The following is a 13,719-nucleotide window of genomic DNA, read 5'->3' as shown; positions in this document are numbered from 1 at the left end:
GACTCACCGGATCAATCCGTCCGCTCCTCTCCCTCGCATGCGTCGTAATGATTCGACGCATGCGTGGAAGTCTTTATCTTCCAGCGTTGCGCACGTCGCCGCGTCATCATCGCGGCGACGGCGTGACACGTCACCGCGGATGGATTCCGCGCGGATTTCGATCTGATGGTTAGTACAACCATCAGATCAAAATCCGCCAGAGGATTTATCCGCTGGAACGGTCCGGAGGATAATCCTCTCGTGTGTACGGGGGCCTTACACTTATTTTCACATACACTTATTTTCATTAATATATTTCATCCTGTGTTATTCTTTTATATGTATTATAATGTATCAATGGTAAAAATTATTTATATTATAAATTGTATATTTTGATAAGGTTTCTTTCTAAAATGTTATCAATTTTTACCATTGATACATTGTTCTTATGATTTAAGTGGCTGCTTTATCAATATTATAGATGTATTAATGTTGATTTTATTCCCTGCTTTGTTGTGAATACCTTGAGCCCCATAGCGCCGAGATAGTGGAATTAGGCCATATCTTTCACTATTTTTGTTTATATATGTATTATATATTGTGATTTGATATTTGATTCTTGTTTATTCTGCATATCTTATATGTATTCTTTATATATTTTCCTTTTTGTGTAGCCAATGTATGCCTGAGGCCGAGTACTCACCAGCAGACATGTCCGATGAAACCGGTCCGCGGACCGTTTTCATCGGACATGTCTGCCCGGGGACTGCCCGGGGACTTCTGTACACACCATCGAACAGAGGTCCGCGTGTAAACAATATGCGGGGCGTGTCCGCGGTGTCGCCGTGTCGATGACGCGGTGTCGCCACGACAATGACGCGGCGACGTGGGCGGCCTGCCTTTAAAATGCTTCCACGCATGCGTCAAAGTCATTCGACGCATGCGAGGGATGGCGGGCGGCAGGACATGTACGGTAGGTCTGTACAGACGACCGTACATGTCCGGGGGGACAGGTTTCCAGCGGACTGTTTTAAAGAAAGTCCAGGAAACAGTTGTCCGCTGGAAACCTGTCCGATCCGCCCGAAAATGGTCCGCACGGGCCTACACACGGCCAAACATGTCTGCTGAAACTGGTCCGCGGACCAGTTTCAGCAGACATGTTTGGTCGTGAGTTCGGGGCCTTACAGCTCCTGAAGAAGCACTACATCAAAACATGTAGAGCCTAAAAAGCATTTATATAGCTACATATACTTTTTTTTTTTATCAATCTATGATGATTTTATGTATGTCATAGAGAATTATCTTTATTTTCTCTCTTTTTATACCTTTTTGCATATAATAATGATAAGAAAAAAAAAAAGGTTTTTATTAGTGGCACCATTAAATCCCCCCCCCCCCGTCCATTTCTCTACCTTATGTCTTCCTATGTCTATGGCTGGCTTTAAATTCAGACAGGCCACCCCTTCTCCTCCCATGGCCACCCGACAACACAGCTGGCAAAGGGATGGCTGCTTTTCCAAGGACTTGCCTGAGACAAATAGAAGAGGCAAGTGGGTAAGTGCTCAGAGATGGAGAAAAGTGCCGCTTGTCAAAGCGGCAATCTCCTTGCTAGCTGCGTTGTTGAATGCGCACTCCATGACCGTGCCAGCGATGTTCGCTGGCGGCCCGCGATCGTGTCACGGAGCGGTAGAACTGGGAGATGCCTATGTTCTGCCTAGTGACAGGACACTGATCTACTGCTCCCTGTCATCGGGAGCAGTGATCAATGTCGTGTTAGGCTGCGTACACACGGTCGTTCCAAACCATTTTCATCGGTTCACCGATGAAGTGGTCTGATGTGCGTACACACCATCGTTCCAAAAACCGATCGGGTCAGAACGCGGTGACGTAAAACACACGACGTACTGAAAAAAGTTCAATGCTTCCAAGCATGCGTCAACTTGATTCTGAGCATGCGCGGGTTTTGAACCGATGCTTTCTGTACTAACCATCGGTTTGGACCGATCGGGCAGCGGTCCATCGGTTCGATTTTAAAGCATGTTTTCAAATTTTGGACCGAAGGACAACAGACCGATGGGCTATACACACGGTCGGTTTTGACCGATGAAACTGGACTTAAGGCCGTTTTCATCGGTTTGGACCGACCGTGTGTACGCGGCCTCACTGGTAGCCCAGCCCCCCCACAGTTAGAATTACTCCCTGGAACACACTTAACCCCTTGATCGCCGCCAAGTGTTTAACCCCTTCCCTGCCAGTGTCATTTACACAGTAAACAGTGCATTTTTATAGGACTGATCGCTGTATAAATGACAATGGTCGCAAAATAGTGTCAAAAGTGTCCGATGTGTCCGCCATAATGTCGCAGTCACGACAAAAAATAAAAAAAACGTACTAATAAACATGCCATACATCAATCCCCTATTTTGTAGACGCTATAACTTTTGCGCAAACCAATCAATATACGCTTTTTGCGATTTTCTTATGTAGAAGAATACATATCGGCCTAAACTAAGAAAAAAAAATGTTTATATATTTTTTTGGGACATTTATTATGGCAAAAAGTCATTGAATCCTCAAACCAAGATACGACAGCTTTTGGGTAAGATCCGACAGGCGTACGGCTTCGTACGCCTTCGGATCTTAGATGCAATACTTCGGCGCCCGCTGGGTGGAGTTCGCATTGTCTTCCGCATCGGGTATGCAAATTAGCGATTTACGACGATCCACGAACGTACGCGCGGCCGTCGCATTTTCTAACGTCGTCTGTAGTCGGCTTTTTCCGGCGTATAGTTAAAGCTGCTATTTTGCTGCGTATAGATGGCTGTCGTTCCTGCGTCGAAATTTGAATTTTTTTTTATTTTGCGTAAGTCGTCAGTGAATAGGGATGGACGTAACTCACGTCTAAGTTAAAAAAAAATGACGTTATTGCGACGTCATTTCGCGCAAAGCACGGCGGGAAATTTCAAAATGGAGCATGCGCAATTCAATCGGCGCGGGGACGCGCTTCATTTAAATGAATCACGCGCCCCTACCCGCCGATTTGAATTCCGCCGCCAGAAATACACTACGCCGTCGTAACTTACGGCGCAAATTCTTTGAGGATTCGAAGATCCGCCAGGTAAGGTACGGCGGCGTAGCGTATCTCTGATCTAATTCTATGTGGATCTGCCCCGAAATTTTCAGTGTGTAAGTATTTTATCACATGCTCTGAAATAGACTTTTTGAAAATCTACGAAACAGAAGCAGGTAAGAACCTATAACAACGTTTGTCAAAATCCTTTCAATGGATGTAGTTGACCTTTATATTTTTGTTTTTCTCTAGCAAAACTGAAGTTCCTGTTTAAACAGTTGAACTGTTACTATGATAATGATGGAAAATTTAGCAATAATCCCCCGTCAATTGTGGAGTGCTGAAAATACAAATAAGTTGATATAACATAATTACTGCAAATCACACTGAGGTTACGGGCAAAACAATTCATCTGGGAACCCTAATCATTTTAGTTAATGAATTATAATCATTGACGGCAATGTAATTTAATAGAAATGAATTAAGAGCTCAATATGCAAGTACACCGTTCCCTGCCACAGGAGGGTAACTGGAATAATGCCATTATTTACTGGAAAATACAGTACAATACTCTATAAATAAAATGAACAAAAACCAATGAGAATGTGTTTGCGTTCCCTGCTAGCGGCACACAAAGACCGTAGATATTATTTAGAAATGAATACGGGAAAGTTGTGGTAGAAATAGCTTTAGGAGTCTCAAGAATAATTTTTTTTTAACATTTATTTAATCACTTCAGCCCCGGAAGGTTTCGCCCCCTTCCTGACCAGAGCGTTTTTTTGCGATTCGGAACTGCGTCGCTTTAGCTGACAATTACGTGGTCGTGCGACACTGTACACAAACAAAAATTATGGGCCAGATTCAGAGAGAATTACGTTACGCTGCGGCGGCGTAACGTATGCCATTTACGTTACACCGCCGCAGGTTTACAGCGTAAGTGCCTGATTCACAAAGCTCTTACCTGTAAACTTGCGGCGGTGTAACGTAAATCCGATCGGCGCAAGCACGCCTAATTCAAATGGGGCGGGCACCATTTAAATTAGGCGCGTTCCCGCGCCGAACGTTCTGCGCATGCTCCGTTAGGAAATTTCCCGACGTGCTTTGCGCAAAATTACGGCGCCCCAACGTTTTTTTTGAACGGCGACGTGAGTTACGGCGTTTCGTATTCCCGGACGTCTTACGCAAAAAAAAAAAAAATTGAAATTTGACGCGGGAACGACGGCCATACTTTAACATGGCTGTTCTAAAGATAAGCCATGTTAAAGCAGATCTAACTTTGCGACGGGAAAAAATGACTAGCGACGACGTAACGAACGCAAAAACCTTCGTGGATCGCCGTAAGTAGTCATTTGCATATTCTACGCCGACCGCAATGGAATCACCACCTAGCGGCCGGCCTAGAATTGCATCCTAAGATCCGACGGTGTAAGTCAATTACACCTGTCGGATCTTAGGGCTATCTATGCGTAACTGATTCTATGAATCAGCCGCATAGTTAGGACGGGCGGATCACAGAGATACGACGGCGTATCAGGAGATACGCCGTCGTATCTCTTTTGTGAATCTAGCCCTATGTCTTTTTTTTCCCCCACAAATAGAGCTTTTTTTTGGTGGTATTTGATCACCTCTGCGTTTTTGTTTTTTTTACGTTATAAACAAAAAAAATATTAAAATTGAAAAAAAACAATATTTTTAACTTTCTGCTAAAAAAACACAACCAATAAAAAAAAAGAGCGTCAATTTAAAAGAAAATATTTATATGTTTGCCTTTTTTCAAAAGTCAAAAATATAAATATTTTCTTTTAAATTGATGCTCTTTTTTTTTATTGGTTGTTTTCTATAGCAGAAAATAAAAAAATATTGTTTTTTTTTCAAAATTTTAGTTTTTTTTGTTTATAACGTTAAAAATAAAAAATAAAATAAATAAAACAAATAAAATAAAACAAATATATATATATATATATATATATATATATATATATATATATATATATATATATATATATATATATATATATATATGTACAGTGATGAAAATAAGTATTTGAACACCCTGCTATTTTGCAAGTTCTCCCACTTGGAAATCATGGAGGGGTCTGAAATTGTTACCATAGGTGCATGTCCACTGTGAGAGACATAATCAAAAAAAAAATCCAGAAATCACAATGTATGATTTTTTTAACTATTTATTTGTATGATACAGCTGCAAATAAGTATTTGAACACCTGAGAAAATCAATGTTAATATTTGGTACAGTAGCCTTTGTTTGCAATTACAGAGGTCAAATGTTTCTTGTAGTTTTTCACCAGGTTTGCACACACTGGAGGAGGGATTTTGGCCCACTCCTCCACACAGATCTTCTCTAGATCAGTCAGGTTTCTGGGCTGTCGCTGAGAAACACGGAGTTTGAGCTCCCTCCAAAGATTCTCTATTGGGTTTAGGTCTGGAGACTGGCTAGGCCACGCCAGAACCTTGATATGCTTCTTACAGAGCCACTCCTTGGTTATCCTGGCTGTGTGCTTCGGGTCATTGTCATGTTGGAAGACCCAGCCTGGACCCATCTTCAAAGCTCTAACTCAGGGAAGGAGGTTGTTGCCCAAAATCTCGCAATACATGGGAGATTGACAGTCATGTTTAGCTTCTTCCATTTTCTAATGATTGCTCCAACAGTGGACCTTTTTTCACCAAGCTGCTTGGCAATTTCCCCGTAGCCCTTTCCAGCCTTGTGGAGGTGTACAATTTTGTCTCTAGTGTCTTTGGACAGCTCTTTGGTCTTGGCCATGTTAGTAGTTGGATTCTTACTGATTGTATGGGGTGAACAGGTGTCTTTATGCAGCTAATGACCTCGAACAGGTGCATCTAATTTAGGATAATAAATGGAGTGGAGGTGGACATTTTAAAGGCAGACTAACAGGTCTTTGAGGGTCAGAATTCTAGCTGATAGACAGGTGTTCAAATACTTATTTGCAGCTGTATCATACAAATAAATAGTTAAAAAATCATAAATTGTGATTTCTGGATTTTTTTTTTTTTTGATTATGTCTCTCACAGTGGACATGCACCTACGATGACAATTTCAGACCCCTCCATGATTTCCAAGTGGGAGAACTTGCAAAATAGCAGGGTGTTCAAATACTTATTTTCCTCACTGTATATATATATATATATATATATATATATATATATATAAAAAATATATATAAAAATATATATAAATATAAAAAAATATATAATAAATAAAAAATAATTTCTTCATCAATTTAGGCCAATATGTATTCTGCTACATGTTTTTGGTAAAAAAAAACCCAATAAGCGTATAGAAAATGGGGTATAGATTTAAAATATTTTTTCACTAGTAATGGTGGCAATCAGCTTTTTTTGTGGGACTGCAACATTGCGGCGGATGATACTGACACTAAGGCCCCATTCACACGGTCGGTTTGGTCCGATGAGAATGAACCGAAGTTCATTTTCATCGGACCAAACCGACCGTGTGTATAGGCCATCAGTCTGTTTTCCTTCGGTCCAAAATTTCTAAACATGCTTCAAAACCAAACCGATGGACAGCTGCCTGATCGGACCAAACCGATGGTTAGTACAGAAAAGCATCGGTTCAAAACCCGCGCATGCTCAGAATCAAGTCGACGCATGCTTGGAAGCATTGAACTTCGTTTTTATTCAGCACAGCGTGTGTATGACGTCACCGCGTTCTGACCCGATCGGATTTTGAACTGATGGTATGTACACACATCAGACCATCAGGCCACTTCAGAGGTGAACCGATGAAAACGGTCCGTCGGACCATTCTCATCGGTTTTGTCCGACCGTGTGTACGGGGCCTTAGTGACACTTTTTGGGGACCAGTGACGCCAATACAGTGATCAGAGCTAAAAAAATGCATTGCCACTGTATAAATGACCCTGACAGGGAAAGGGTTAACTTCAGGGGGATTGAAGGGTTAAATGCGTGCCTAGGGGGTGTTTGCTAACTGTGTGGGGGATGGTTTGACTGGAGGAAGAGAGAGATCCGTGTTCCTGCTTAGCAAGAACGCAAGATCCCCCTCTTCCTCACTGACAGACCGCCATTCTGCCTCTCTACGAACAATTGGGGTTTGTGGTCCAGGATGATAGGACAGTTATGGAATGCCAGCCGCCTGCATAACAAAAGCAGTGCGGCCGCTTTATGGGGCGCTAGACTAATTTTCCTAACCGTGTAGCACAAGCCGGCTGCCCTAGGCCTGGGCCTTGTTGGCCTAGGACAGGATCCAGCTTTGAGAATAAGGGGGGGGGGGGGGTCTGGGGAGGAGATGCACCAAAGAAGGTTTTTCACCTTAATGCATAGAATGTATATGCATACCTCCCAACCCGCACTGATTCTGCGGGACTTTCCAGCACAGACTACATCTTCCCGCAGTCCCGCAAATGGGTTAATTTTCCCGCTCAAACACTTCAATCCGCGGCCCCCCGCTCAACAACACCGCGGCAACCCCCCCCGCTCAACAACTTCAATCCGCCCCCCCCCCCCTCAACAACTCCGATCTGTGGCAACCCCCCCGCTCAACAACTTCAATACGCGCCCCCCCTCAACAACTTTAATCCGCGGCAACCCCCCGCTCAACAACTTCGATCCGTGGCAACCCCCCCTACGCTCAACAACTTCGATCCGCCGCGCCCCCCGCTCAACAACTTTGGTCCGCGGCAACCCCCCACCCCCGCTCAACAACTTCGATCCGTGGCAACCCCCCTCGCTCAACAACTCCCCGATCTGTGGCAACCCCCCGCTCAACAACTTCAACCCGCGGCAACCCCCCGCTCAACAACTTCAACCCGCAGCAACCCCCCGCTCAACAACTTCAACCCGCGGCAACCCCCCGCTCAACAACTTCGATCTGTGGCAACTCCCCCTACATTCAACATCTTCGATCCGCGCCCCCCCGCTCAACAACTTCGATCCGTGGCAACCCCCCCTATGCTCAACAACTTCGATCTGCGCCCCCCCCCCCCCCCGCTTAACAACTTCGATTCGCGGCAGCCCTCCCTCAACAACTTTAGTAAAAAATTTAAAGAATGTCCCGCAGTGGATTTTTTAAATGTTGGGAGGTATGTATATGTGAAACCTTGAGATTTTACAATCACTAAAATCAATGTTTTAGGTAGATTTTGGGCTCTTTCACACTGGCGGCCCGTTCAGGTCCGCCTGACAGTTTTTTTTGCGGACGGGCGCTCCGTGCTCCTCTAGCGTTGACATGCCCGCTGACATCCGACCCGCCAAAGTGTGACGGAGGAAAAACCTACTTTTCCATCCGTCTGGCGGATCGGGTGAATACGGACAGACGGTCCGTGTTCATCCGATCCCCCCATAGGGGAGAGCGGAGAAAAGACAGGGCGGTCCCTGCACAGTGTGCGGGGACCGCCCTGTCATCCGCCGGCTTAGGGGGGATCAACGGAGTGATCCCCACTGAGCAAGGGCGGATCATAACTGATTCGTCCCCTGTGAAAGGGGCCTTTGGCTGACTGTATGCCGCCATCTAGACTTGTCCTGACACAAGTAGAAACCTCCAGAAAATAACACCGAAAGCCAAAGATTTGTTTAAAATTCACAGAGAGTTCTGAAAACACGCAGCTGCACTGCGGGGTATGAAAAGTAATGCAAATGAAAACGGTTACTGATAGAATTACATATTCTGCTCCTCTATATGACATCTTTATGATTAGAGGAAAGAGAAATGTAAAACATTTACATTAAAGTGCATAAAACCCTAATAATGAACTTCTCTTATTTTCTGCCTTTTTAGTCTGGTAAAGGAGAGCTAAAGACAAAAACGTATTTTTATCAGTTTGAAAAGAGTGAAGAAGGGTTATAACCCCTTTCATCATATTTATTTTTTCGCCATCTACGTCCCATTGGGAAGATTTCCCTCCACTTCCTGTCCCATAGCCACAACAGGAAGTGAGAAGAAATCCCTCAAAAGGATCCGCCTCCTCAGCAGGGAGTCTGTCCGCTGATCCCTGCTGAAGAAGGTTAATGACCGGTCTGTGTCTGCTCCGCTATGCAGAGCACACACAGACACTGCAAGTCTATTGTTTTTTCAAAAGCACAAGCTCGCCATCAGAATGCATCAGTTTACATACAGTGGGCCAGATTCACAAAGAGATACGACGGCGTATCTCCTGATACGCCGTCGTATCTCTGAGATCCGACGGTCGGATCTATGCGACTGATTCATAAGAATCAGGTTACGCATAGATCTCCATTAGATCCAACAGGTGTAAGTGACTTACACCGTCGGATCTTAGGCTGCAATATCCCGCCGGCCGCTAGGTGTCGCTTCGGTTTTTTACGCGAGGAATATGCAATTTCCGATTTCCGCCGATTCAGAAACGAACACCCGCCCGTCGCTTTTTTTTGTACGTCGTTTGCGTTCGGCTTTTTCTGGCTGATAGATACCCCTGCTATATGAGGGGGTAGCTAATATTAAGTATGGCCGTCGTTCCCGCGCCGAGTTTCAAATTTTTACGTTGTTTGCGTAAGTCGGTCGGGAATCCAGATGGCCGGAATTTACGTTGCCGCCAAAAACAATGACGTCCTAGCGACGTCATTTGGAGCATGCGCACTGGGAAAAATCGCCGGCGGCGCATGCGCAGTTTAAATCGGCACGGGAACGTGCCTGATTTAAATTGTACACTTCCCCTAGCCGCGGAATTTGAATTCCACCAGGGGAGTTACGATCCGCCGGCGCAAGTTTGGAGGTAAGTGCTTTGTGAATACTGCACTAGCCTCGCAAAAGTGCGCCGGCGGATCATAAATCACATAGATTACGCGGATCTAAAGATCCGCTAATCTATGTGAATCTGGCCCAGTGACTTGAAAAAGTATTTATCTATATCCTTATAGATCAGCACTATGGCAGTAGTTCAGAAAGGATGAGAGTGGCTTTACATCCACTTTAAGAGTTTCAATTTGTATGCAATCAGGCAGGCCCTTCACTACATGGTTTTGGTAAATCGAACGGAAATCTGACAACAAAAGTCGTATAGTATGTGTGGGGTCTAACAGTTGTTGCACTGCCAACAGCCTGACCTCCACGTTGGACACCTGCTGACTCCAGAGTGTGCATAACACCATCACATACCATAGCTCTGTAGATAAGAAATGCACAATTTTCATACACAAGTCTGAACAATTATAATATATTGAGACCAAATACAGTGGAACCTTGGTTTACGAGTAACGCGGTTAACAAGCGTTTTGAAAGACGAGGAACTTTTTTTTTTTAAATCCTGACTCAGTTTGTGAGTGTTGTCTCAGAAAACTAGCAGAATTCAAGCCTCTGCGGTGTGCAGTACCGCATTTGGCCAGAGGTGCGGGGGCGCTGGGGACACTCGGTACGGTTCGGAGTCATTTGGAAATACTCACAATTACTCAGTTCCCGAGTGTTTCCGAGCCTTTCCAAGGGTTTCCGTGTTCAGCAGAGCTGTCTCCGAGTGTTTCCACACCCCCCCACCTCTGGCCACATGCGGTATTGCTTGCAATAGAAGTCAATGCGGAACAAATTATCTTTGTTTCCATTGACTTCTATGGGGAAACTCGCTTTGATATGCAAGTTCTTTGGATTACAAGCATTCTCCTGGAACGGATTATGCTCGTAATCCAAGGTGTTACTGTGTCCAGAGTCTTAGGCCGAGTTCACACGGTCAGTCCATCCGATGAGCTTTCGTCGGTTCACCGCTGAAGTGGCCTGATGGTCTGATGTGCGTACACACCATCGTTCCAAAAACCGATCGGGTCAGAACGCGGTGACGTCAAACACACAACGTGCTGAAAAAAATGAAGTTCAATGCTTCCAAGCATGCGTCGACTTGATTCTGATGCGCGGGTTTTGAACCGATGTTTTTTTGTACTAACCATCGGTTTGGACCTATCGGTTAGGCGTCCATCGGTTCGATTTTAAAGCAAGTTCTATCACAAAAGACTGATGGGCCGTACACACGGTCGGTTTGGACCGATGAAACTTGACTTCGGTCCGTTTTCATCGGTTTGGACCGATGGTGTGTACGCGGCCTTATAGAAACTCAACGGGGACAGGTACTCTTCAGAATAGAAACCACAAAGTTCCCATGTAAAATGAATTTCCATCATAATGACACAATACAAGAAAAGAGGCTGATAATATTAATAATAATAATAATAATAATAATAATAATAATTTTACCTCTCCATTAAAGAAGCAGAAGATCGTGGCAACAAGTAATCCCTTAAAAGAAAGACAAACATTATGTGTTAATCGCTAAAAAAGCATAAAGAGGTTCACCATTTAAACATTAATCAATAAGAATTACATGTTTTTTAATATATATATTATTACATTATTATTATTATTATGATTATAACTACTACTATTATTATTATTATTATTATTATTATTATTATTATTATTAATAATAATAAATAATATTTTAATAAGTGAACCTTGTATTGGGTACAAAGAATGTTATTTTTTTAACTCTTTTAGCAGGCTAAAAAAATAAATAAAAGGACATATTCCAGTGAAACGGCATGTACCTTCGACCTGTGTGAACAAACCAACATTTGCTCACTGGTTTTAGTAATTTTTCACACAATGTATAGAGCTTTGGCTGTTGTGTGAATGAGGCAAAGTCGAATATTCTTAGGGTATTGCGTCCAGGCTCGGACATTTGTCCCCATCTGCAGCTAAATGCTATATATATATATATATATATATGTGTGTGTGTGTGTTACTTTGTTATCTTAAGTAATGACAAAGGGCCAGATTCATGTACCTGCGCTGCGGCATAACGTATCCCGTTTACGGTACGCCGCCGCAAGTTTTCGACGTAAATGTGCTTGATTCACAAAGCACTTGCCTGTAAACTTGCGGCGGCGTAACGTAAATCTGTCCGGCGCAAGCCCGCCTAATTCAAATGGGGCATGTACCATTTAAATTAGGCACGTTCTGCGCATGCTCCGTTTGGAAATTTTTCGCCGTGCTTTGCGCTAAATTACGGCGCCCCGACGTGTTATTTGAACGGCGACGTGCGTAACGTACTTTCGTATTCCCGGACGTCTTACGCAAAAAAAAAAAATGTAAAATTTGACACGGGAACGACGGCCATACTTTAACATGGATGGTGTCATTTTACACCATCTAAATAGCACTCTTAACTTTACAACGCGAAAAACCGACCTAAGAGAATGCGACGAACGCGCGTACCTTCGTGGATCACCGTAAACAGCTAATTTGCATACCCGAAGCTGGAAAACGACGCGAACTCCACCCAGCGGCCGCCGGAAAATTACACCTACGATCCGAAGGTGTACGAAGCCGTACGCCTGTCGGATCTATGCCAAAATTTGCGTAGAATGACGTCACTGTCGTAAGCATTGTCTTGTTCGGGTTTAATTTCGAGCATGCGCACTGGGATACCCCCACGGACGGCGCATGCGCAGTTAAAAAAAAACTTTGTTTACGTCGGGTCACAACGTATTTACATAAAACACGCCCCATCACATCGTTTTGAATTGCGTGCCCTTACGCCGCCAAAGATACACTACGCCGCCGTAACTTACGTTGCGCATTCTTTGAGGATTTGAAAAAAAAAAAAAAAGTTACGGCGGCGTAGTGTTTCTTGGATACGCTACGCCCGGCGGGAATATGCGCCGCGCTACGTGGATCTGCCCCTATATATTTTAGTGCCAGCTGTGACAGAGGAAGGAGCAGTAATGGAAGCTGTAGAAAGGTGAGTTTCTACAGCTGGGGGGTCTTTACTAAGTCACTGTCATTTTCCTCCAAATGGGCATGGTGACAGTGGGGTTGGTTTACTGAAACTGGAGAGTGCAATATATAGTGCTGATGTTCATGGTAGCCAATCAGCTTCTAACTTCAGCTTGTTCAGTTAAGCTTTGGCAAAAAAACACCTGGAAGTCGATTGGTTTCTATGTAGAGCTACACCAGATTTTACAGTCACTTTAATCGCTTGCCGACCGCACCACGCACATATACGTCGGCAGAAGGGCACAGCTGCGAAAAGGGACTTACCTCTACGTCCCCTTTAAATCGCACCATTGTGGGCATGCGCGCAAGCTCTGTGAGTGTGACCGTGGGACTCGATGTCTGCCGGTGTCCTGCGATCGTATCACGGAGATGGATGTAAACAAGGCATTTCCCTGTTCTGCCTTGTGACAGGACACTGATCTACTGCTCCCTGTCATTGGGAGCAGTGATCACTGTCATGTCACTTGTAGCTACGCCCTCCCCACAGTTAGAATCACTCCCTAGGACACACTTAACCCCTTCATCGCCCCCTAGTGTTTAAGCCCTTACCTGCCAGTGTCATTTACACAGTAATCAGTGCATTTTTATAGCACCGATCGCTGTATAAATTACAAAATTACAAAATTACATGGTCCCAAAATAGTGTCAAAAGTGTCCGATGTGTCCACCATAATGTCGCAGTTACAATTAAAATGGCTGATCGCCACCATTACTGATAATTTTTTTTATAAAAATGCCATAAAACTATGCCCTATTTTGTAGACGCTATAACTTTTGCAGAAACCGATCAATAAACACTTATTGCGATTTTTTTTTTTTTACCAAAAATATGTAGAAGAATACGTATCGGCCTAAACTGAGGAAAACACATTTTTTT

At 44.0% G+C, this 13,719-nt stretch overlaps 1 protein-coding gene across 1 annotated transcript in view; it reads right to left on the bottom strand.

The window, feature by feature from the left end:
- The window catches only part of CALCR (calcitonin receptor), a 196,167-nt gene that overhangs the window by 9,429 nt on the left and 173,019 nt on the right, over positions 1-13,719 (bottom strand). The window contains exon 11 of the mRNA XM_040352334.1: positions 11,262-11,303. Coding sequence (XP_040208268.1) covers positions 11,262-11,303 — 42 coding nt within the window. The remainder of the gene's footprint in view (positions 1-11,261; positions 11,304-13,719) is intronic.

Source organism: Rana temporaria, chromosome 5 (assembly GCF_905171775.1).
Source record: "Rana temporaria chromosome 5, aRanTem1.1, whole genome shotgun sequence".
In the NCBI taxonomy this organism is placed as follows: Eukaryota; Metazoa; Chordata; class Amphibia; order Anura; family Ranidae; genus Rana; species Rana temporaria.
This window is presented reverse-complemented; position numbering and strand designations above follow the sequence as displayed.